A 26,388-nucleotide genomic window follows, 5' to 3' on the forward strand; every position below is an offset into this window, starting at 1 on the left:
CCACTGCAGTGGCCTCCATGTCAAATTTGATAATAATTTTTTTTGGGGTGTGTGTGTTCATGTAGGGGTTCCCCACATTGCCTACGCTGGCCTGAAACTCCTGGCCTAAAGTGATCCTTCTGTTTCAGCCTCTCAAGTAATTGGCGTTATAGATGAGTGCCACCATACCCAGCATCAGTATTTTTTAATCTTCTAAACTGTAACTTATAAACTTTGAAAGAAAGCAAAGCTGCCTCTTTTTCTTTTCTTTTCTTTCCTTTTTTCTTTTTCTTGTTTACATTCACATCGGCAGTATATATATAGTGTACATAGCAGGGTTTTTTGTTTGTTTGTTTGTTTGGTTTTGTTTTGAAGTTTTTTAAGACAGGGTTTCTAGTGTAGCCCTGGCTGTCCTGGACCTCATTCTGTAGGCCAGCCTGGCCTCAAACTCAGAGATCTGCCTGCCCTTGCTTCCTGAGTGCTGGAATCAAAGGTGTGAGCCACAATACCTGGCTTATCAGCATCTTTCTTACTGCCCTCCCCTTACTGTGTCAGTGTGCCTTTTGTATCACTCAGTACTATAGTTCCTTAATATAGATAGGGTCTATAAACCTGGAGCTAGGCTAGCAACCGGCAAACCCGATTATCTTCTTGTTTCCATCTCTCCCAGCACTGGCATCACAGGCAATGTGGCTGTGTCCACCATTTTACATTGGGTTGGGGATGTGAACTGAGGTCCTCAAGCTTGCATAGCAAGGACTCTTAGCCACTCAGCCATCTCCCTTGTCCCTGTTACTTGTTTTCCTAATGACTGACATTCTGACTGGTGTGAGACAAAATTTAAGTATAATTTTGATTTATGCTCCTCTGATGGCTAATGATATTGAATACTTTTCAGTATGTTTATTGGCTGTTTGCATTTCATCTGAGAACAATCTATTCATTATCTCTCTACTGATTGTGTTTTTTAATTTTTATTTATTTTTGGTTTTTGACGCAGGGTCTCTCTGTGTAGCCCTGACTGTCCTGGAACTCGCTATGTAGACCCGGCTGGCCTTGAACTCACAGAGATCCTCTTGCCTCTGCCTCCCAAGTGCTCAGCTGATTACTTTTGTTTTTTGTTTTGTTTTGTTTTCGAGACAGGGTTTCTCTGTGTAATTTTGGTGCCTGTCCTGGATCTTGCTCTGTAGCCCAGGCTGGCCTCGAACTCATAGAGATCTGCCTGGCTCTGCTTCCCGAGTGCTGGGATTAAAGGCATGCATCAGTGCCACTTGGCTAATTACTTTTTCTTTTAATCTTTTTTATTTCTTCTTTAGTTTTTTTAGTTCTTTGTGTATTCTGGATATTAACCATCTGTCAGATGTATATCTTGCAAATATTTTCTCCCATTCTGTAGGCTGTACCTTCACTCAGTTAACTGTTCCCTTTGCTGTTGAGAAGCTTTAAATTTTCATGTGGTCCCATCTGTCTATTCTTGAATGGAATCCTAGTTAAAAAGTCTTGCCTACTAGGCATTTCAGACATACTACTTTTTGAACTTTTTTTCTGATGTGCATACCAGGATGGATGTACCAGAACTTTGAGGAACAAAGTAAAGAGGGGTCAGAAACATCCCCCAATCCCAGAATATCCTTGAACAACACTAGTGTGTGTCTCAGCTTGTCTGCCTCCTCATATCAAACCAAGCACCTCAGAACTGAACTGCCTCAAGCAGCCAGAGAAGTAAGGTAACCCTCAAAATCAAGGAAGAACAAGTGTAGAAAACCCAACTATTATTCTGCAATAAAAACAGTGCTGTTTATCAGTCACGAGTGAAAGTGAAGATGTTTTGAGTGTGAGAAACAGTTGAGGAAGAGCATTACGGTTGTTCAATCCATCATTGCTGTGACCAAACACCGGGCGGAAGCAACCTAAGAGAGGAAGGGCTTACTTCCTTTGTAGTTTCCAAACTTCAGGACTGCAGTCTGTGCTGTTCCGTGGTAAACACAGCCTCAAGGGGGTAGGTGGGGGTAGAGGGGGTAGCTTCTTCACCTGTAATCTACAGGAAAAGGCAGGAAGGGGCCAGGGACAAGGTGCCTCTAAGGAACAGCCCTCAGCTACCTAGTTCCTCCAGCTAGATTCACCTCCTAAGATTTCTAGAACTTTCTCAAAACAACAGCAGCAGCTTAGGGGCAAGCCCTCACCCAGGGACCACTGAGGATAAACAGTTCATATTTAAACTAAGTATGGACAAGAGAATTCAAGCAACAGGATTGAACCTTTGGAAGTACCTCTATTTGGGAGAAGGTAGGGAGAAGAAGGAAAAATTTGCAAGAGAGGGCTGGCAGGTGGCCTGGTGGGTAAAGTGCTTGCCAGTGGAGTGTGAGGACCCGAGTCTTCACAAAAAACCAAGTGTTAGTGTGTAATCACAGTGCTTCTGTCATGAGATGGGAGGAGGTGAGAAGAAATCCCTACAAGCTGTTGGGCCAGCTAGCCTGATGTAAACAGCAAACAAGAAGAGACCCTGTCTGAAATAAGGTCTGAGGTGACATGACAGTTGACACCCAGGGTTGTCCTCTGATCTTCACGTGCATGCTATGGCATGTTTATGCACATACACAAACATACACACATAAACCTGTGAAGACATACACAAACAAAAATTTGTTTTTGTTTTTGTTTTGTGTATGTGTGTGTGTTTTGAGACAGGGTCTCACTATGTAGTCATGGCTGGCATGGAACTCACTATGTAGACCAGTTTGGCCTCAAACTCATAGACATCCACCTGCCTCTGCCTCCCATGTGCTAGGTTTAAATGTGTATGCTACCATACCTGGCCACACAAAGATTTAAAAACAAAAAGCAAAAAATAGGCCCTCTGCATAAATGAGACAGTTGTGTAGTTTGATCTGCTTAAGGGCCCCCTGGCAGTAGGATCAGGATCCATCCCTGGTGCATGAGCTGGTTTTCTCGAGCCCACTACCTGTGGTGGGACACCTTGCACAGCATTGACACAAGGGGAGGGGCCTGGACCTGCCTCTACTGAATGTACCAGGCTCTGCTGATTCCTCATGGGAGGCCTTACCTTGTTGTAGCAGGGAATGGGGAGTCAGTTGGCGGGGGGATGGAGGGGCAGGAGAGGGAAGAAAGGGGGATTTGTGATTGGTATGCATGCCATGGCTCACATTTAGAGGTCAGAAGATAACTTTCAAGAGTGGGTTCTCCTGTCCACCATATGGGTTCCAGGGACCAAATTCACGTGGTCAGACTTGACAGAAGTGCTCTCTCCTGCCGAGCCATCTTACTGGCCTGTGATGGTTGACCTTTGTGATCAACTTGACAGGATTTAGAATCAGCTTGGAAATGCAAACCTATGAGTGTCCTTAAGGTATTTCCAGAGTAGTTTAGCTGAGGAGGGAAGGTTCATTTTGAAATGTGGGCAGCACCATCCCATGGGCTGAATAAAAAGGGGAAAGTGAACTCAGCCAGAACTTCCATCCATCTCTACCTGCTGACTGCAGATGCCATGGGACTGGCTGCCTTCTTGCACATGATGTTGCCACCATGATGGACTGTACTCTTGAACTATTAGACAAAAATAAATTCCTCCTCCCTGAAATTGGTTCTTGTTACGTATTTGGTCTTAGCAGCAAGGTGAGTAACTAATACAGGACTGAAGCTACATCGCAGGGACTTTCAAAAGGGGACTAAAGAGGGAAAGGAACATACTTCTTCATTTGTACCTTGTCCCTTTGGTGGTTTATGCCTGTAATCCCAGCAATTGGGAGGTAGAAGCAGAAGGATCGGGGCTCAATATCATGTTCTCCTGTGTAGCAAGTTTAAGGCCATCCTCGACTGTATTAGTCCATGTCTGGAAGAAAAGATGGTTATGGGAAGATGGCTTCGTTAGTAAAGTGCCTGCTGTGCAGTCCTGGGGGCCTGAGTTTGGATCCCCAGCATCAGTGTAGAAAGCTGGGTGAAGGTGCACGTGTCTCTAATTGTAGTAGTTGGAAGGTGGAAGTGGACTGATCCCTGGAATCTTTCTAGCTAGCCAGCCTGGCCATTGATGTGCTTCAGGCTCAGGGGGAATCCTATCTTAAAATATAAGGTAGATTGAAGAAGACACCTGACATGTGTCCTGCCTCCACATACGGATGTATGTACTCATGAAAATGTACACATACATACACCACACAAACCCATCACACACAAGTGAATCAATTATTGAAAAGCCAGAGAAGAAGATGGTAACAGTCCAATGCTTTTTAGGGTTCTGAACCTTAGAAATGGTCTTTTTCTACACTGGCTAGGTTGTTTTTTGTCAACTTGACACAAGCTAGAGTCATCTGGGAAGAAGGAACCTCAATTGAGAAAATGCTCCATCAGATTGGCTTTTAGGAAAGTCTGTGGGGCATTTTCTTGATTAATGACTGATGTGGGAGGGCCTAGCCCACTGGGGATGCCACCCTGAGGCAGGTGTTCCTGAGTTGTATAAGAAAGCAGGCTGGCCAGGCCGTGGTAGCACACGCGTTTAATCCCAGCACTTGGGAGGTAGAGGCATGCGGATCTCTGTGAGTTCAAGGCCAGCCTGGTTTACAGAGCAAGATCCAGGACAGGCACCAAAACTATACAGAGAAACCCTGTCTCAAAAAAACAAAAACAAACAAAAAACAAAAAGAAGGAAAGGAAAAAAAAAACAGCCTGAGATGTAGCTCAGTACTCAGTACTCTGTGTGAGTCTCAATATCACACAAATCTGTTGTAATTCTATTACCTGTGCTTGTGAACTGGAGGCAAGAGGAGTTGATTGCCAGTCTCAACTACATAACAAGTTTGAAGTTAATGTTAATCCCAAAGATGCAAGGAGAAAGGCCACCAACCAAAGTCATCATGGCCAAATTAATTAAAACAAGCAATTAATTAAAGCAGGCTTTTTTATTTGTGTAACACGGGCTGCCTCCCCCTAAGATGGGGTTCCAGAGGTCAACATTGGGTGTGAGGAAGACAAGGTTTTTATAGCTCAGGGGTAGGGGGTTTCCAAATGGGCGATTTGGCTGGCAAAATAGGCAGGGTTCAGGAGCAGAACATAAGTTGGTCATAATGACCCCCTGAAACAAAGGCGTGATTGCAAGGTGGTCCTAACAAGGTAGTCATAACAACAAGTAGTGTGTGTGTTGGGGTATGCACTCTGTCCATACATGGTGCACATGTGGAAGTCAGAGGACAGTTCAAGAAAGCCATTGCTCTCCTTCCACCATGAGGGTCTGAAGGAACAAACTTAGATGTCAGCTTGGTGGCAAGTGCCTTTAGTTGCTAAGCCATCTCAGCAGCACCTAACTGTCACTTTATTTGCTTGTCAGTGAGTTCGAGGCCAGCCTGGTCTACAAAGTGAGTTCCGGGACAGCCAAACTGTTACACCAAGAAACCATGCCTCCAAAAAAAAAAAAAAAGATGTTGACAATGTTCACTTGGTTGTTGGTTGCGTAGCCATCACCAGTATCTAATTTTACATTTTATTTTTATTTTTATTTATTTTTTCCCTTTTATTTTTTTAATTTAAAAAATTTTATTTATTTTACACACTGGCCACAGTTTCCTCTTCCTCCTCTCCTCCCAGCCCCACCCCTGAGATTAGATTAATTTAAATAGTCTCTCTCCATGTCCTGTACTTCTCCTTTCCCCTCAGACCCAAGCAATCACTAACCTACTTGCTGCTCAAGTTAATGAGAAGAACATTATATATATAATGTAGAAAGAACACATGATACTTGGTGGCATATGTCTATAATCCCAGCACTTGGGAGGCAGAGCCAGGCGGATCTCTGAGTTCGAGGCCAGCCTGGTCTACAGAGTGAGATTCAGGACAGGCACCAAAACTACACAGAGAAACCTGTCTCAAAAAACCAAAAAGAGAGAAAAAAAAAGAAAGAAAGAAAAGAAAAACAAACAAACAAAATGATAGCACAAATCTCAGGAGTAACAGTTTTCAGATGGTGGGAGGGGAACGTGGCAGTAGATGGAAAGCCCCACGAAAACACAGATGCTTTCTGCAAATAGTGCTGGAAAAATACTGCCAGTGAGATCTTTGTATATAAAGATCTCTTTTAACTTATCCACACAGGATCTAGAAAGGGATGCCACTTCCCTTTCATCAATCATGGGATACGTGACAACAGGCTCAGTGATGCACTCAGAAGAGAGCTGCCTTCCAAATCTCTAGGAGGATCTAGATGAGGGCAAAGTCTGCCAGCATTTTGCCTCCGTTTGTTGACTATGGCTTCTGTAGCTTTCCAGCTCTTCTCTTCTGCTGTGACCACTGCGAACCACCATTGCTTTAAGTACAAGATAAGCTGTGCTGTGTCCTATATTAACGGATAAGTGAAGCAGTTATTGTTATTCCATTGAGCCTTTAGAGGGTGAAGACTAAAGGAGATGTAAAATAATACTCCTGAAGTTCACAGAACGACAATAGGTTTGCATTGCAAGTTCCTGCTGCACCAGTTCTGAAATTAAAATTAAAAATTTACATTTATTGAGTGTGTGTGTGTGTGTGTGTGTGTGTGTGTGTGTGTGTGTGCGTACAACTTGTGGGAACATGTGCTTTCCTTCCTCTGTGTGGGTCATCAACTTTGGCATAAAGCATCTTTACCCACTGAGCCACCACATTGGCCCAGAATTAATTTATTCTTTTTTTAAGATTTTGTTTTAACTTATGTGCATCTGTGTCTGTGTATGGGTATGTACATGTGAGTGCAGGTGCTCATGGAGGCCAGAGACATCAGATGCCCCTGATGGTTGTGAGCCACCTAACAGAACCTTAGAACTGAACTCTACCTCGGCCTCCCTAGTGCTGGGACTAAAGGTGTGCACTACCACTCCTGGTCTAGTATGACAATTTTTTAAATAAAACCTCTGAAGTATATGCTTTGAAATGAGGAAATAATTTCCATGAGTAAAATGAAATAAATTCTGTAGTGAATGATGAGTGCAATACTCTACCCTTGAGCCATGCCCAGCCCTGTTTTTTTCCCTTAAAGATACATTTTTTATGGTGCTTAGTGTAAGCTGAAAGTATATCATTTTCATGCCTTATAAAGTGTCTTATAAAGACAGTTTTATAGCTCATTGTTATGTAAGGCTTACTCATATTTCTTCCCTCCCTCCACACATAAAAATATACAGAATGGACTATTTCCTTCTAGTATTGTAAGTCACTAATGTTGACCTTAAGGAAGTAGCCTAAAAAAAGGACTCATTATCCAGGTGTGGTGGCTCCTGCCTATAATCCCAGCACTTGCATGCTGAGTCAGGAGGTTGTGTGAAGTTACAGTTAGGAAAGCTACAGAGTGAGTTCCTGGCCATTCAGAGATACAGAGCAGGGCTCTGCCTAATCAGATCCTTACTGGGTGTGATGGCCGGTGCCTGTAATCCCACCTAGAGGTGGAGGCAGGTGGATAAGGTGTTCAGTCCATCCTCAGTTATATGAGAAGTTTAGGGCCAACCTGGGCCTGTGTCCCAACTCTCCCCTCCCTCCCCCCCCCCAGAAAAAACATAATAAGAAAACAAATGATATGACTAATATTGTATTTCTGACCAGCTCAGTGTGGAACAATTTTGGTCTTAGATGAAATAAATTCATCTTCATTAGTGGAGTGAGACAAATGTAATTTTTTTTGAGACAATATCTCACATAGCTCAAGCTGGCCGTGTATTCACATTTCTGCATCAGCATCCAGAATGCAATATTTATTTCATCTAAACTGGTACTAAAACATCCTGGTGTGTTCCACAGGTGGAGACTCTTGACATTCTTCCTCTAACTTCCTAGGTGCGCCACCGAGCTTCTGGTCAGGTGATGGCCCTCAAGATGAACACGCTGAGCAGTAACCGAGCGAACCTGCTGAAGGAGATGCAGCTCATGAATCGACTCTCCCACCCCAACATCCTCAGGTAATGGACTTTCCGTCTCCCCAGGGTCGGTAAGAGGCATTATTGGAGGCTTGCTCCAGTAGTACTTTGTCTTGAGGAGTCCATCTTGCTGGGGTTTAGCTAGACTCTAGGTCTTTTTCTCCCCATTACAACTTACTTTCCTGTAATGAACAAGTATTGATTTAATAAGGCAACGTCTTCTGTCAAGTTGCTTTCCTCTCACTAGAACATGAATACTAGCTCATTAGAATAACTGTTTCCTACTGTGATTAGTAATTTGTCAGAGATAAAAGACTGGTCTCTATGTAGTTATTTAATTTTCTTAATTGCTTTATGAAGAGTTGTAATTAAATCATGGAATAAAAATAACAGCAAAATAATGGCATAAAACTATCCACCTTAAACTATGAGTACTCACTTAGGAGACATAGTTTGCTGTTGAGAATTGTTTTTACATTTGAAAGGCTTGGGGAGCCAGATGACTCGGTGGGTGAAGGTGCCTGACCCAAGCCTGATGACCTAAGTTTGGCCCCTGGGTCCCACATGGCAGAAGAAGAAAATACAATATTGACTCAATTTTTAGCTAGACTTTCACTGACCTCTTTCCATACTTTAGATGTAGTACCTGTCTCTCTTTCCTCTCCCTCTCCACACACGCATACATACATGCACACATGCATTCGTGAAATAAATGTAATTAAAAAAATTTTTTTTAAAGATTTTACTTTACTGGCTGGAAGTAGCTCAGCAATTAAGAGCACTGGCTGCTCTTGCAGAGGATAGGGGTTCCATTCCTAGCCCACAGCTATTAGTAAACTCCAGTTCCAGAGGCTCTAACACCCTCTTCTGGCCTTTGTAGGTACCAGGCATACATGTGGTGTGAGTACATATACACAGACAAAATAGTTATACACCTGAAATAAAAATAAAGTCTCTTTTTAAAAGGCTGAACACCCTTTTTAGTAATAAACATCTGAATATTTCTCACTTTAATCATCTTGATATTTTAGTGAGGTAAGTGTGCTTCCAAATGAAATTGCACAGGCAATATAATTCAATATATATTTAAGTAGGATTTATTTATAAGATGCTTGTAATGTCAGAAGTGCTCAGGCTGGCCTCAAGATCCTATTGACCCTCAGGACCTGGAGTTACAAGTGTGTGTCACCACAAACAGCTTATGTAAGAAATTTCCTCCCTTCCCCCACACTTGATAGGGTCTCTGTAGAGCCGGCTGGCCTTGAACTCATTATAGAGCTGGAACTGACCTTGAACTCCTGATCCTCATGCTGTACCATCCAAGTGCTAGAATTACAGGCACGAACCACCACATCTGGCTGAGTGTGAGTCTTTTGCCTCCAGGTATGTATGCCAGTGCCTGCGTAAGTCAGAAGAAGTTGTGGAACTGGAGTTACGGTATGAATTTAGAATCGAACCCAGATTTTCTTCAAGAGCAGCCAGTTTTCTTAATCACTGAGCCATCTCTTTAGCCCCTAAAGAAAGGTTTTCCTGAGCTGGGAATAGTGGTGCACACCTTTGATCCCAGCAGAGGCAGAGGCAGGTGGATCTCTGAGTTCTAAGACGACCTGGACTTCAAAAACAAAACAAAATTAAATTAAACAAACAAAAAGAAACTTCCTATGAAAGAAGGGAAGGAGGGAATAAATGACTGAGTTAGTGATTTGGAAAGTCTGTATGGGAAAGAAGGCTGTGGAAGACCTACTGGAGGGCAGGCATCTGATGCCCTGGCATACCTGTTCATCTCTGCCCGAGCTGCTGCATGCCCAGCAGAGAGGGTGCGCTGAGCTATTGGAGTTGTTTTGTTTCCTTTCTTCTTTTCTTGACCCTAACCTCCTTACTACAGTTTTTCCTTTTATCATCTTCCCTACAAAGATTTCCATTTAGAAGGAAAAGAATAGCAGGATGTGGTGGCACACACTTCTCATCCCAGCAATGGGTGGGTAAATACATAAACAAATGAAAATGAGTGGACTGGGTAAGGCATTGGGTTGGTGGGTGTATACATTTTGTTTGTATGTATATTTTTATATATAGGTATAGTTAGATTGGTGGGTTTTAATAGCAGTTGTTCTAAGTTATCAGTTAAATAAACAATGAAGTACTTTGTTGAGCTTGGAGGAATTGATAGTTTGGGCTTCTTGTGAATAGAGTTGTTTATGCCAGGAAGTCTTGTGCTCAGGATCTGTAACCCAATTCCACATCCTGCTAATTTCCATTCCCCAATGGCCTTTCTAAGGACCTGGCCAGCATTTGTTCTCATGTCTCTTTGTTATTCTTCATGCTATGAGGAATTTAATATTTCTCTTGGAATCCTCATACACATTCTACCACTTAATTTTTTTATTTTTATGTTTTGGTTTTTTGAGACAGGGTTTCTCTGTGTAGTCCTGGCTGTCCTAGAACTCACTCTGTAGACCAGGCTGGCCTCAAACTCAGATATCTTCCTGCCTCTGCCTTCCAAGTGCTGGGATCAAAGACATGCACCACCACCACCTGGCTATACCACTTACCTTTTCTTTTTATTAAATTTGACTACTATTGTGTATTTATATGATGTATGTGGGGGGGGGGGGCTGGGGTGTATATATGTTCATGTATGGAGATCAGAGGACAACTTTGTAGCAACAGTTTTCTTGTTCGATGTTTTCATGGGTTCCAGAGATTGAACTCAGGTCATCATTCCCAGTTTTCTGCAGTACTGGGCATAGATCCCGGGTTTCATGCATGCATATCTATAGGTATAAAGAATCTATATCCCATCCCTTCCTTTTAAAAGTTTTTTTACATTTATTAACTTTGTGTATGGATTTATATGTATGTGAGTGCCCATGTGACATGCACATGTGTGGAGGTCACAGGACAACTTGCAGGAGTTGACTCTCCTTTCACATGAGGGTTGCAGTGATTCATCTCAGGTCATCAGTGTTTGTTGCAAGCACCCTTACCCGCTTATACCTTGTTGCACCCTACCTCTGGTTTTGAGACAGGATCTTGATATGTAGCCAGGCTAGCCTCAAATTTGCAATCCTCCTGCCCCAGCTTTCCACTGAGTTCTTAATTACAGGTATGATCTCACCATACTCAGACTGATCTACTATGAGTTTTTTGTTGTTCTGTTTTTGGTGCTGTTAATTGAAAGTAGGACCTCACTGAAGTATTATGTCCCCAGTCCCTGACTGCTAGTGTTTGTTCAAAGCTTCTTCAGCTGCAGCTGGGCATGGTGGTATATGCCTGTATTCAAGATAGAGGCAGAATGATCAAGAGTACAAGTTCAGCTTTGCAGCAAAATAAATACAAAATTGTATTTGTTATATTGGAGAATGTGATTTCCACTTATTCAAGTATGTACTTGGAACTACCTAGGTCAGCTGTGGAACAGATTATCTATTGTTGAGTGCAAAGGAAGCAGGAACCCATTTTCTCCCAGTCCCTTTAAGGAAGCAAACTATGCTTGTAAGAAATAGATGAGAGCAGCAAGTGGTGGCAGTGGTGGCTGGTGGTGGTGCACACCTTTAATCCCGGTACTCAGGAGGCAAAGGCAGGAGGATCTCTAGGAGTTCAAGGCCAACCTGATCTACATAACAAGTTCCAGGATGGCTAGGGCTACACAGGGAAACCCTGTCTCGAAAAAACCAAAAGGACAAAAGCAACAACAAAAAGAAAAGAAATAGATGATGCTGAAGTGTAGCTCAGAGGCAGAATGCTTGCCTGGGGTTCAAACACTAGCACAGAGGAGAAGGAAGAGGGGCAGGGTGGGGAAAGACTAAGAAAGATTAGTATCAGCTAGTGCCTTGAGGATTGTTGTTATCAAAATAGCCATCTTTCCAGTTAGCCAACCTGAAAAATCCCAGGCATCTTCAGTATTCCTTCGTTCCTTGGCTTGACCCTGAATCTTGAAAACGTGCATCTGTTCCTTTTGTTATACTCCAACCTTCACTTTTATCTGGCGTGAACATTATTTTCCCTCCTTGTCCTCGGTTTTCACTCTTCCTGATATATAGCTGAGTAGTCTTACCCGCTCTTCCTTTTCTTGTGCTGGGGATGGAATGTAGAGCCTCTTGTTATATCCCCAGTTACCATAGTTTATTCCTTAAAGAGTTTTTGATGACTCAATATTGATTTTAGACATGAATCAGAAATCCCTTAGACAAATCTGATGTTTTTTCTGATTATCTTCCGTTCTTTATTCTTTCTCCCTAATGTATTTAACACAGCTAACTGTTACCTAGGGCATATTATCCAATCTCTGGACTTTGGTTTCATTGTCAAAGGAAGGATTGGGAATACATCAGTAGTAGTAAGTCATACTACATTAAATACTGACTCTTAAATGGTGAGGTTTGAAGATGTATTGTATTAGAGTGTGTGTATGTGTGTGTGTGTGTGTGTGTGTGTGTGTGTGTGTGTGTGTGTGTGTGTACATGGGTGCACATGTCTGGGCATGTGTTCCAGGGTGGGTTAAAGGAGATTGCTCCGATTTTATCATTGTAATCCTAGTATCTAGGTGAAAGAGTCTTCAGAGATGAGAGCTCCTAAAGAGTTATCAGTAACTGGGCCTGTAGCTCAGGCTGACCTGGAACTCAGCAGTCCTCCTGCCTCACCCTTTCCAGTGTTAGGATTTCAGGTATGTACTACTATGTCTTTGGCTCTTTAAAAATTTTTTAATTATATTTTTTGTTATTTATTGTGTGTGTGTGTGTGTGTGTGTGTGTATGTGTGTGTGTGTTAGAGTTTCTATTGCTGTACTGAAACACCACAACCAAAGAATTGTAGGAAGGAAAGGGTTTATTTCATTTTACAATTGTCATGTCACAATACATTGAGGGAAGTCAGGGCAGGAACCTGCAAGCAGGAACTGAAGAAGAGGCCATGGAGGTTGCTGTTTACTGGCTTGTTCCTCATGGCTTGCTCAGCCTGCTTTCTTACAACACCCAGGACCATCTGCCCAGGGTGGTACCATCCACAATGGGTTAAGTCCTCCCACATCAACCATTAACCAAGAAAATATCTCCATTCTTGCCTATAGGCCAATCTTATGGAGGTTTTTTCTCAATTAAAATTTCCTCTTGCCGGGCAGTGGTGGCACACACCTTTAATCCCAGCACTAGGGAGGCAGAGCCAGGTTGATCTCTGTGAGTTCAAGGCCAGCCTGGTCTACAGAGTGAGATCCAAGGCAGGCACCAAAACTACACAGAGAAAACTTATCTTGGAAAAAAATTTTCCTCTTTCTAGATAAGTCAAGATTTATGTCAAGTTGACAAAACCCAACTAGTCTAGTGTGTGTGTGCATGCATGCATGTGTGTGGTCATGAGAGAGAGAGAGAGAGAGAGAGAGAGAGAGAGAGAGAGAGAGAGACAGACAGACAGACAGACAGACAGACAGACAGACAGGCAGACAGACAACTGAGGACTTTTGGGAATGGGTTCTCTCCTTCTACTGTGGGGGAAAACAACCAAAAAACAAAACCTCACAACTTTACAAAAGAGAATTTGAGGAAGAAGGCTGACAGGATGTCTCAGTGGATAAAGGTGCTTGCTGCCAAACCTACTGACCTGAGTTCTATCTGTGGAACACACATACATTGTAGAAGCAGAGAACAGACGCTCAGTAATTGTCCTCTGACTTCTACGTGCCCCCTCCCATCATTAAACAAATGTAAGTTAAGAACAAAAAAGAGGGGCTGGAGAGATGGCTCAGCAGTTAAGAGCATTGATTGTTCTTCCTCAGGTCCTGAGTTCAATTCCCAGCACCTACATGGTGGCTCACAACCACCTGTAATGACATCTGGTGCCCTCTTCTGGGCAAATACAGAATACTGTTTACATAATAAATAAATATTTAAAAAAAGAATTTGAGGTAGGCTGTGGGTATAGCTTAGTTGGTACTACACTTGTCTAGCATGCAGATGGCTGTGGTATGGGTTTCCATATGCAGATTCCCCAACATAGCATAAACCAGGTATATGGTAGAGTGGATCAGCTAGCAGGCAGTGGAGATAGGATTAGGTGTTCAGGATCTTTCTCAGCCACATAGTGGTTCAAGGCTAGCCTAGGCTATGTCCTAAACTGGCCAGAATGTTTGGCATTATTATTCTAGCCTGTGAATTACTTGAAGAAGTGACTATGTTTGTTTATGTAATTCAATTCCTTTTATCCCCCTGAAAAATTGTGCCTAATATATATATATGTACAAACAATAAAACAAAAACTAACCCCCCAAAATGTACCCAACAAACAACTCTGCCATTTACTAGTTGTGTGCCTTTGTGCAAGACACCTAATCTGTTTTCAGTTTCCTTGCCTGTAAAATGGAAATGGAAATAATAACATTTAGTGCCTACTACCATTTTTTTTTTTTAAGATTTATTTATTTATTATGTATACAGTGTTCTGCCTACATGTATGCCTGCAGGAAGAGGGCGCCAGATCTCATTACAAATGGTTGTGAGCCACCATGTGGTTGCTGGGAATTGAATTCAGGACCTCTGAACCTCTGAGCCATCTCTCCAGCCCTACCAATGTTTTTTTTAAGAGTTAAATGAAGTAATCTATATGAAATTTGTGTTTGACACCTCCTTTTTTGAGTCAGGGTCTTGCTATGTAGCCTATGCTGGGCTTGAAGTTTGTCTTAGGGTTTTTATTGCTGTGAAGAGACACCATGACCATGGCAACTCTTACAGAGAAAACATTTAATTGGGGTGGCTTACAGTTCAGAGGTTCAGTCCATTATCATCATGGTGGGACATGGCAACATGCAGGCAGACGTGGTGCTGGAAAGGTCGATATGCAGGCAACCAGAAATAGAATGTCTGACTGAGCATGGCTTGATCATATAGGAGACCTCCATGGTGACACACTTCTCCAACAAGACCATACCTATTCCAACAAGGCCACACCTCCTAATAGTGCTACTCTCTTTGGGGTCCATTTTCTTTCAAACTACCACATTCCACTCCCTGGCCCCCAAAGGCTTGTAGCCATATCATAATGCAAAAATGCATTCAGTCTAATTTCAAATGTCCCTATAGTCTGTAACAGTCTCAAACTTACTTAAAAGTCTAAAATTCAAAGTCTCTGAGATTCATGCAGTCTCTTAACTCTAATCCCCTGTAAAATCAAAATAAAAAAACAGATCACATACTTCCAACATATAGTGACACAGGTTATACATTACCATTCCAAAACATAGGGAAGGGAGCGTAGTGAGGAAATACTGGACCAAAGCAAGACTGCAAAACAGTTGAGCAAACTCCAAACTCTGCATCTCTGTGTTTGATGTCAAAGCATTCTTCAGATCTCCAACTCCTTTCAGCTTTGTTGACTGCAACACACTTTTTTCTCTTGGACTGGTTCCACTCCCCGTTAGCAGCTTTCCTTGGAAGGTATCCTAAGGCTCTGGCATCTTTAACATCTTGGGATCTCCAAGGCAATCCAAGCTTCGACTTCATAGCTTCACACAATGGCCTCTCTAGGCCTTCATTCAGGGACACCCTTGACACATGCCTGGCCTCAGTGGCTTTCCTTAGTTGTGGGGCCAAATTCCATAGCCCCTTTCTTCTATCCTTAACTTTAGAACCATATGGCCAAAGCTGCGAAGTTCTGCTGCTTATTGGGGTTGGAACATGGCCCTATCATTCAATTACATCTTCACCAACTTTCTTGTTTTTGATAGTTAGACTAGGCTGGCCTCAAACTCAGAGATCCACCAGCCTCTGCCTTCTGAGCACTGGGATTAAAGATGTGCACCACTACACTCAGCTCTAAGCTGTTCTTTAGTTCCTTTTCACAAGTTGGAAACTTAGCTGGGTGGAATCTTGCCTAGAGGTTACCACTCCCCCTATCCCATTTCTTCATCTGTTTATCTCCTTGAACACAGGATTTATTAGCTCTGGTCTACTTTCTGGTGTCCCATTTCTCAATCTGTACTTTTTTTTTTTTTTTTTTTTTTTTTTTTTTTGAGACAAGTTTTCTCTATTTAATAGCTCTGGCTTCCTGGAACTCAATTTGTAGACCAGGCTGGCCTTGAACTCACAGAGATTCCACCTGCCTCTGCCTCCGGAGTGCTGGGATTAAAGGCATATGCCACCTACATTTTGTATTTTTATTGGCTCAGCTTGCTCTTCTTCATTATAAATCTTTGTCAGAGTTACCACTAATAACCACATGACAGAGTACTCTACTAGGCTGTTTTGAGATTTCCTCTTTAATCCAAAACTCTTCACTTTAGCTTCAGGCAGACTTTTTGGGTGAGGGCAAAAAAACAGCCACATTCTTCACCAAAATATCACAAGACTGGTCTCTAGGCCACATATTAATATTCTCCTCTGAAATCTCGAGCCAGCGCCCCCCCCTCAGTTCAAATCACTCTTTGCACCACTGTTTCCCATGTTCCTACTAGTATGACCAATTAAGCAGTGCTTAAAGCATTCCACTGCTTTCCTAACTCGAACTTCCAAAGTCCATATTTCTCCAATCAAAAACATGGTCTGGACTATCACAGTAATACCCCAGTCCCTGGTTCCAACTTCTGTCTTAGTTAGGGTTCCTACTGCTGTGAAGAGACACCATGACCACAGCAGCTCTTATAAAGGAGAGCATTTAATGAGGCAGCTCACTAATAGTTCAGAGGTTCAGTCCGTTATCATCATGGTGGGGCATGGCAGCATGCAGGCAGACATGGTGCTGGAGAAGTAGCTGAAAGTTCTATTTTTTTTTTTTTTTAAGATTTATTTATTTATTATGTATACAGTGTTCTGCTTGCATGTATCCCTTCAGGCCAGAAGAGGGCACCAGATCTCATTACAGATGGTTGTGAGCCACCATGTGGTTGCTGGGAATTGAACTCAGGACCTCTGGAAGAGCAGCCAGTGCTCTTAACCTCTGAGCCATCTCTCCAGCCCTGAAATTCCTATTTCTTGCAGGCAACAGGAAGTGGTCTGAGGCACTGGATGTGGATTGAGCATATATGAGACCTCAAAGCTCACCTCCACAATGACATACTTCCTCCAACAAGACCACACTTACTCCATAAGGTCACACCTCCTAATAGTGCCACTTCCTTTGGAGGCCATTTTCTTTCAAACCACCACAAAGTTGAAAACCCTCCTTCCTCCACGCCCTGAATACTAGAGAAACAGGCATGGACCCCGATCCTTTGTTTGTGTTTGACATATCCTTAAGTGCTCAACAACAAATGTTCTGTATCAGCATTGTTCCTGTCTGAATTCCTTGAGGAAAGGTCCATCAAGTCTGTTTCTGTAGCTCTTTCATTCCCTTTGTCTGGCTCTGTCAATGAAAAAAATAATAGTTCTGGGGGTACTACTAAATAGCTCAGTGGTTTGATCGCCAGCACCACAAAAAACTTACATGATACATACAGGCTAGATTGAAGTTTTCTTTTTCTGTATAGTTTCCTATTTTGGTGCCTGTGTTTTTATGGTATTATTTTATTTACTTATTTGTTCATTTATTTTTTGAGGCATTGTCTTCTAGTGAGAGACTTTGTCTCAAAGGAATGGATAGCTTTTCTGTGGCTGACACCTGAGGTTATCTTCTGGCCTCCATGTACACTTTTATACAATGGCACCCAAACACATATGTGCTCATATATACACAAATATACCCACACATACTTGTACATATAGGCAAATCCTGGACAGAGAGGGTTGAGGGTAGTGGCAGACATCTGTAATCCCAGTATTTGAGATGTGAAGGGAGGAAGTTTGTGAATTTGAGGTCAGTCTTTGCACACACCACCCACCCCCATGGTGATGAACAGGAAAGAAGCTAGACTGAGCCACCTCTGCTGAGTATCACCTGTGTGAGGCTCTGCCGGTTTTCCTCATGAATACTCATATCTAGGACCTTGCATAACCAGTTTTCCGTGATGTGATCTATCCAGAGCACATCTGAACTGTGTGGTAAAGCTTTACCCAAGGATATTACTGCCTTTTTATAGGTCTAGAGTCATAGTTTCTTTGAGACTTGAGAGATCCTTTTCATGTTGTACCATTCTCTTTTTGCTCTTAAAAATAGCATTATTTAGTCCTGTATGAAAATTGACAATTTCATACATGTATATAATATATTTTGATCATATTCCCCCCTCTACATTATATCATTGTGATAATGATTCTTGTGTTTGTATTTTCCTTCTCTGAGAACTGTATTTAGAAGGACTCACCTCGTTAATTTAGGGCAACCCTCCTCATCTCCTCCACCTGTTTCTTTCTACTGGGTATTGAACCTAGAACTAACTCTACTGTTGAGATCATATTCCTAGCCCATTTCTTGTTTTAAAGTAAATTGAGTAGGAATGTTAACCACCCCCAAATTTCAACTTTTTTTCCTTGGAGAAAAAAGTTTCTTGATGTTTAGCCCAGGTTGGTCTTGAATGTCATGATCTTGCTGCTTTTGCCTTTTGCATAATGAGATTATAGGCAAGCACCACCAAGCTTGGCATGCAGTTTTAATTCTCTCTGTAACATTCATTCCCCTTGCTTTACAGCATTTATAGTTTCTGGGGATTAGAGCTTGGATATCTCTTGGGGGCTATTAGTCATCTACCACAGTATCTCATTAGGAAAACATTTTTGAACATATTCCCCTGTGCTACTATTAATTCATGATTAAATATTAGTAAAGCTTGGGCTGGAGAGGTGACTCAGTGGTTAAGAGTGCTTGCTGCTCCTGTAGAAGACCTGACTTTGGTGTGCTCACATGGAAGTTCACAGTTGTCTCTAATTCCAGTTCCAGGGATTCAACACCTGCTTTTGACCTCTACAGGCTCCTGCATACATATGGTGCACACATATAACACATAGGCACACACACTTACACATAAAATAATTGTTAAAATACTATTAAAGTTAAATTTCTCTCTCTCTCTTCTTTTTTTTTTTTTGGTTTTTCGAGACAGGGTTTTTCTGTGATTTTGCACCTTTCCTGGAACTCACTTTGTAGACAAGGCTGGCCTTGAACTCACAAAGATCCGCCTGCTTCGGCCTCCCGAGTGCTGGGATTAAAGGTGTGCACCACCACCACCACCACCACCACCACCACCACCACCACCCCCCGGCTAAATTTCTGTCTGTAAAAATTAATTTTTACATAAACGTTTTAATTTTCCTGCAATAGCTCTAACAGATGATCTTGGTCCCTTCCCCTGCTGGAGGCTTATAGGGCCTAGGAAAGGTCTTGTCTTGGAATAAGAATTTTAAATTTTAATTAAATTTGGTAATTATTTACTGAACACTAACAATGAACCAGGCTACTGGTCTAGGTTGGGTTAATGACTGTAGCGAACAAGATCTCCTAGCCTTAAAGGTGTGTTTCTTATTCCTGTCCTGGTGTGGTGAGGTTGGGTACTCCTTTTCTACTAGGACAAAACCTCATATTCCTCCCCTGGGTCTTTGCATCTGCTGATGGATGGAGAAAGCTTAGAGGGTGGTGCTAGTTGTTCTGGGATAGGCATAGGTATGGCACAATCTGTCCATGTACCATGGTGATGACCAGGTGTGGTGGAAACTGGAAATGTCCACAGCAGAAGGAAAAGTGAAGCAGCCTGATGAAGAAGTGGACATTCTTGTCCACTGACAGGATCCCTGACCTGGAGAACCTTGTGACATAGTAAAAAGAGCTAGGTATATATAAAACATGAAGTAGAAGGCAGAGCCTGCAAGCTCTTCATTAGAGGCTCCAGAACAGACGCGTGTGCGTGCGTGCGTGCGTGCGTGCGTGCGTGCGTGCGTGCGTGCGTGCGTGCGTGTGTGCGTGTGTGTGTGTGTGTGTGTGTGTGTGTGTGTGTGTAGAGAAGAGAAAGGGTAACTTTGATGGGAAAGATTTAAAAAAAAATAGTTGGAATTACATCTCTGAATAGATATAATACCCAGCTTGGAAAGGCAGTTTAGATTATGTGTGTGGAGGGGAGCACTGGGGATTGAAACTAGGACCTTGCACACGAGTCTGCATCCCCCAGCCCTCTTTTTAAAAGAGATTTACTGTGTATGGGTGTTTTACTTAAATGTATATCTGTGCATCGTGTGCATACAGTGCCCATAGAGTCCAGAGAGCGGCCTCAGAGCCCCTGGGATTAGAGTTATGGACAGTCCTATGGGGTTGGGAAATGAACCCTGGAACCTTTGGAGAAGCAGCTCATGCTCTTAAGTGCTGAGTATCTCTAAAGCCCCAACATTTCTCTCTTATTTTTATTTTGAGACCCAATCTCAGTAAGTTGTCTAGGATGGCCTTCAAATAACTGTTCATTGAATTTACAGTCCTCTTGCCTCAGCTTTCCGAGTAGCTGAGATTTCAGGCTGGTGCCCCAAGGTTCAACCAATTCACGGAATTTAATGATATAATATGTGGCCACGTTCTAGCACACCACTCAAAGAGATCCTCCTGCATCCACATCCTAACTGGATGTGCCACCACTCCTGGTTTGTTTGTAGATGTTCTTAGTTCTTAACTGAGTTTTTAAGGATTGGTAGAATTTCTGAAAAACAGGTTTCAGAAATACTTACTCAAGAACAGTGTAAAAGTTTGAGAACTCTGAACATGTGTAGGAGTGGCAGGTTATATAACTACAATAAAGAGAATGCGGGTGGATGTGATAGGAGATAAGAAGCTGAGCCAGAACATTCAGACCTTTTGTACTTTTTTGTTTGTTTACTAGGTTCTGGTTTTTGGTCTCTGGAGACAGAATCTCACATTGTCAAGGCTGGCCTTAAACTTTCAGTGGACCTGAGAATAACCTTGAACTGTTGTCCTCTGAGTCCACCTCCCAAGGGCTGAGGTTGTAGGTGCGTGCCACCATGCCCAGCTCTTTCAGACCTTTGAGTAACACGTTGAGGAATTTGGACTGTAATCAGGTCCTGTAAAGCTTCCAGTAACCAGAAGCTCAGTAAGGAAAGGGGCTGGGTTTTGTTCATCCCTATATCTTTGGATTATTTGTTTTAATTTTTATTTTATTTTTTATTTATTTTATATGTATATGTGTTTTGCCAGCATGTGTGTATGTATGTGTACCACACGCATGCCTGGTTTCCCCAGAAGTCATAAATAAGGTGTTAGACCTCCCTGAACTTGAGTTACAGATGGTTGTGAGCCACTATATGGGTGCTGGGAACAAAACCCAGGCCCTCTGCAAGAGTAACAAGTGCTCTTAACTACTGAGCCAATTCTCCAGCTCTTTATTTTTAGTTTTATTTTATGTGTATGGGTGTTTTACCTGTGTGCACGGTGTGTGTGTGTGTGTGTGTGTGTGTGTGTGTGTGTGTGTGTGTGTGTCCAGAAGAGGGCATTGGATCCCTGGGATTGGAGTTACAGATGGCTGTGAGTCACTATGTGGGTGTGGGGACTTGAACCCAGGTCCTTTGGAAGAGCAGCAAGTGCTCTTAACTTCTGAGCCCAGGGCTGGGGATTTGGCTCAGTCGTAGAGCCCTTGCCCAGCAAGCATAAGGCCCTGGGTTCGATCCTCAGCTCAAAAAAAAAAAGAAAAAACAACAACAACAAAAAACCCTTCTGAGCCCAGTTATTTATAACTCTAGCCTTTTATTTATTTTCTTAAAAATTTATTTTTAACCCTGTATCAAAAAACAAAAAAAAAATTATTTTTATTTCATGAGTATGAGTATGTTTTGCCGGCTTATATATAAATTATCACATGTATGCAGTGTCCACAGAGGGCAGAAGAGGGTGTTGGATTCCTTATAACTGTAGTTATAGAAGATTGTGATGCTGGGTACTGAATCTGGATCCTCTAGAAGAGCAACCACTGGTCTTAACCACTGGGCCATTTCCCCAGCCCCAATAAAAACTCTTTCAAAAGAAATAAGGTGGAGATTGATAGGAGACCTTATTTTGACCTCTGATCTCTGTCTGTGCATACATAGAATAGTTAGTGTACCTGTGTATACACACACACACCCCAAAAATAAATATAAAATACCAATTCTCTTCTCAATATTAGTCAATATATAATGTAAAACTAAAAATAGGGAAATTGAGCCATCACTAAATTTTTAAGCACTTACCTAAGAACACACTCCCAAAGCCAGGAATGGTGTACGCCTTTAATCCCAGCACTTAGAAGGCAGAGGTAGGTGGATCTCTGTGAGTTCAAGGCCAGCCTGGTCTACATAGTGAGAACCAGGACAGCCAGGCTACATAGTGAGACTGTCTTAAAGAAAAGAACACACTTCCATCCTGAGTGAAATAAGTGATGCTAGCTGGCAAGATTGAGGTGGGAGGGGCTGGAGAGATGGCTCAGAGGTTAAGAGCACTGCTTGCTCTTCCAAATGTCCTGAGTTCAATTCCCAGCAACCACATGGTGGCTCACAACCATCTGTAATGAGATCTGGTGCCCTCTTCTGGCCTGTGGGGATATGTATAGACAGAACAATTTTTCATAATAAATAAATAAATCTTTTAAAAAAAAAGATTGAGGTGGGAGTGGGAAGTCATTGGGAAGCTAGGTGTGGTGGCACAGAAGGAGCATGAGTTCAAGGTCACCCTCAGCTATACTGTATGTTCAAGGCCACTCTGGGCTACATAAGACCTTTTCTCAAACAACAAACAAACCCTAAAGCAAAGAGAAATGGGGGAAGGAGGGGAAGAATGAATCAGGAAGAAGTGTAATATTTATTTATTTATTTATTTATTTTGGTTTTTCGAGACAGGGTTTCTCTGTGTAGCTTTGGTGCCTGCCTGTCCTGGATCTCACTCTGTAGACCAGGCTGGCCTCGAACTCACAGAGATCCTCCTGCCTCTGTCTCCCGAATGCTGGGATTAAAGGTGTGGGCCACCACCGCCCGGCTTAGTGCCTCCTTTTTGAGACAGGTCTCACGAGTTAGTGCTTCCTCCTTTTTGAGACTGGTCTCACCCAGTTAGTGCCTCCTCCTTTTTGAGACTGGTCTCACTGAGTTAGTGCCTCCTTTTTGAGACTGGTCTCACCGAGTAGCTCACACTGACCTCAGACTTAAGCCCTACGGCCTCAGCCGAGTGCCGGAACTGCAGGTGCGCGCTGCCGTACCTCGTTTGCCTCTCAAGCTTTAATGTGGAAATGAACTTGTTTTGACTGTTTTGTTGTTTGGTTTGAGACAGGGTCTCATAGCACAGGCTGGCCTTTAAGTTGCTGTGTACGAAAGGATGACCTTGAACCCAGATCCTCTTGCCTTTACCTCTTGGATGCTGGCATTATAGGCATATCTGTATCTCAAACACAGTTTATGTGTATGTTAGGCAAGTATTCTACCAACCAAACTGTGATCCCAGCCCTACGACGCCATTTTGAATGTGGCAGTGGTAGTCATCTGTGTAAGGAATGAGGCAGGAAAGGTCAGGTAGAAAAGCAAAGCGGTGTGGCACAACTGTGATATAGTGATGCCAAAGGGCTGGAAAAGAAAGAGACAGGAAACTATCATGACGTCTGTGCCTGTCTGGATGTGCTGTGTACCTCTGTGAATAGTAAAGTTTTAGTACCTGACTTCTTTATAAATATTATTTAAATAAGTCAAATGTATCTTGGCTTCCCAGCCTTGTACCTGTCTCAAAATATCCTGTCTATTTCTTTGTGCCTTTTTGAGACAAGGTCTCATTATATAGTACTGGTAAAATGTTCTTTCTTGCTGAGCTTGCACACACTTTTAATCCCAGCACTCAGGAGGCAGAGACAGGTGGGTCTCTGAGTTTGAGACCGGCATGGTTTACAGAGTGAGTTTCAGGACAGCCAGAACTACACAGAGAGACCCCATCTTGAAAACAAACAAAAAGTTCTTTCTTATAAAACATTTACTAATTTGGTGATTATTACTTTTCACTCAGTAAATGCTTATATAGAACACATTATGTGTTCATCACTATACATGGAAGCAAATGAAGTAGGATCTGTACTCTCTTAAAGATATAGTTATTATGAGTATTAGTATTGTGTATGTATCTATGATGGGGTGTACATATGGAAGCCAGAGGGCAACTAGGTTCTCTTCTTCCCTCTTCACATGGGTTCCAAGGATAGAACTCAGGTCATCAGGCTTTCAAAGCATGTGTTGTACCTGTTGAGACATCTTACTCAAGATCTGCACTTGCTTTCTTGCTTGCTTGCTTTCTTTTAAATCTTATAAAACATTTATTCATTTACTTTGTGTGTGTGGGAGGAGGTGAGGGTAAGTGCCATGGTACTCATGTGGAGGTCAGAGGACAACTTGCAGGAGTCTCTTCTTTCCTTTCACCATATTGATCTTGGAGATAGAACTTGTTGTTAAGCTTAGTGGCAAGCGCTTTTACCTGATGAGCTATCTCACCAGTCCAAGCTCTGTCCTCTCAAAAGCTTATGTATATTCCAAGTGGGGGATCAGTGATGTTAAAGAATAACTATACTTTTTAGTGAGTATCATGATCATTTCCTCTTCAAAGTGGCTGTAGGAATTAAGCAATAGTAATATTCCTACGTGAATAAAACAAACACACAGTAATGATGATGATGATGATAAATAAATGAATGAATAAATAAGTAAATTTAAAAACAGAGGTCTTGAGTATGTGATGGAGTCAGTAGCAGTCTGGCTCCGGACTCAGATGACTTCACTTAATGCCAACCAGCAGTTATTCAAAGAAGGGGAAAGTGCTGGCAGTACTGTGGGAAGGAGAAGGAAGAGCTGTTATGCTAATCACCTAAGTCAGTCATGGGATCCTTTAGGGAAGATGAAATTTTAGTTCATCTTGGAAGGGTGATTTTCAGGACTGTCTCAGTCACTGTCCTAGTTAGGGTTTCTGTTGCTGTGAAGAGACACTATGGCCATGGCAACTCTTATAAAGGAAAACATTTCATTGGAGTGGCTCGCTTACAGCTCAGAGGTTCAGTCCATTATCATCGTGGTGGGACATAACAGTATGCAGGCAGACATGGTGCTAGAGAAATAACAGAGTCCTATTTCTTACAGGCAACAGGAAGTGGTCTGAGGCACTGGGTGTGGCTTGAGCATATATGAAACCTCAAAGCCCAACTCCACAGTGACATACTTCCTCCAACAAAACAAAACAAAACAAAAAAAAAAGGTGGGAGGAGAGAACTGGCTCCCCAGAAAGTAGTCCTATGTCTTTCTCACACGCATTGTGGCATGCACGCACTCACATTCTCTCTCTGTTTCTCTCCCTCTGACACACACACACACACACACACACACACACACACACACACACACACACACACGATGGATGAATGGATGGATAGATGGATGGATGAAGTGAATCTTAAAAGATAAAGAGGAACTCAAGGTCACATTCAACTACATACCTGTTGAGGCCAGCATGGGATACATGATCTTGCCCTAAAGGGGAGGGGTGGTGAATTAATAAAGCATCCAACAGAAGAACAAACAAACAAAAACAAAACAAAACAAAAAAACATCATCATACCTACTCCACAAGGCCATACCTCCTAATAGTGCTATTCCCTTTGAGATTATGGGGGCCAATTACATCCAAACTACCACAGTCACTGTTCTATTACTGTGAAAAGACACCATGACCAAGGCAACTTTTATAAGAGAAAGCATTTAACTGGGGGCTTGCTTATAGTTTCAGAGGCTTAGACCACTATCATCATGTTGGGGAGCATGGTGCTGGAGGAGTAGCTGAGAGCTACATCCTGTCTGCACTTAGAGGTGGGGGGAGAGGGAGAGAGGAGAGACTGGGCCTGGCATGGGTTTTTGAAACCTCAAAGCCCACTCCCAATGACACAGTTCCTCCAACAATGCCAGACCTCTTTTTTTTTTTGTTTTTGTTTTTGGAGACAGGGTTTCTCTGTGTAGCTTTGCCCCTTTCCTGGAACTCACTTTGGAGACCAGGCTGGCCTCAAACTCACAGAGATCCGCCTGGCTCTGCCTCCTGAGTGCTGGGATTAAAGGCGTGCGCCACCACCGCCGCCCCGGCTAATGCCAGACCTCTTAATCCTTCTCAAATAGTACCACTCCCTGATGACTAAACATTTAAATATGCAAGCCTTTGGAGGCTATTCTTATTCAAACCACCACAAGTACAAATATCCAACTCAAGGAGGGCACTTCAACCCTAAATAAATTCCTAGATCATAGAAAATATATCACTATATCTTGGATTACAGGGGCTAGAGAGATAGCTCAGCAATTAAGAGCACTGACTGATCTTCCAGAGGACCTGGGTTCATTTCCCAGAATCCGCATGGTGGCTCACAACTGTCTGTAACTCTAGTTCCAGGGGGCCTAGCACTCTTACACAAGCACACACAGTCAAAACCACCAATGCACATAAAAAAAATAAAAATCTTGGATTACTGTATGAGAGACACTCTGCTAGGTACTGGAAAGACAGATATCTATAAAACTCTGAATCTTCTACCATGAAGAAACCTGCCAAATGCAGATTGTAATCAGTTTAGAAATGAATGTCAGAGCCAGTGACTACTCCTGTAATTCACTAGGGAAACTGAGGTAGGATGCCTTTG

At 42.5% G+C, this 26,388-nt stretch overlaps 1 protein-coding gene across 2 annotated transcripts in view; it reads left to right on the forward strand.

Moving 5' to 3' along the window:
• Window positions 1-26,388, forward strand: part of Tesk2 (testis associated actin remodelling kinase 2) — a 101,891-nt gene that overhangs the window by 41,399 nt on the left and 34,104 nt on the right. For both annotated transcript variants that reach the window (XM_006986560.4, XM_076564830.1), the window contains exon 3: window positions 7,786-7,907. In XM_006986560.4, the coding sequence (XP_006986622.1) occupies window positions 7,786-7,907 (122 nt within the window). The remainder of the gene's footprint in view (window positions 1-7,785; window positions 7,908-26,388) is intronic.

The sequence above is a fragment of the Peromyscus maniculatus genome, chromosome 2, assembly GCF_049852395.1.
Source record: "Peromyscus maniculatus bairdii isolate BWxNUB_F1_BW_parent chromosome 2, HU_Pman_BW_mat_3.1, whole genome shotgun sequence".
Classification (NCBI taxonomy): domain Eukaryota; kingdom Metazoa; phylum Chordata; class Mammalia; order Rodentia; family Cricetidae; genus Peromyscus; species Peromyscus maniculatus.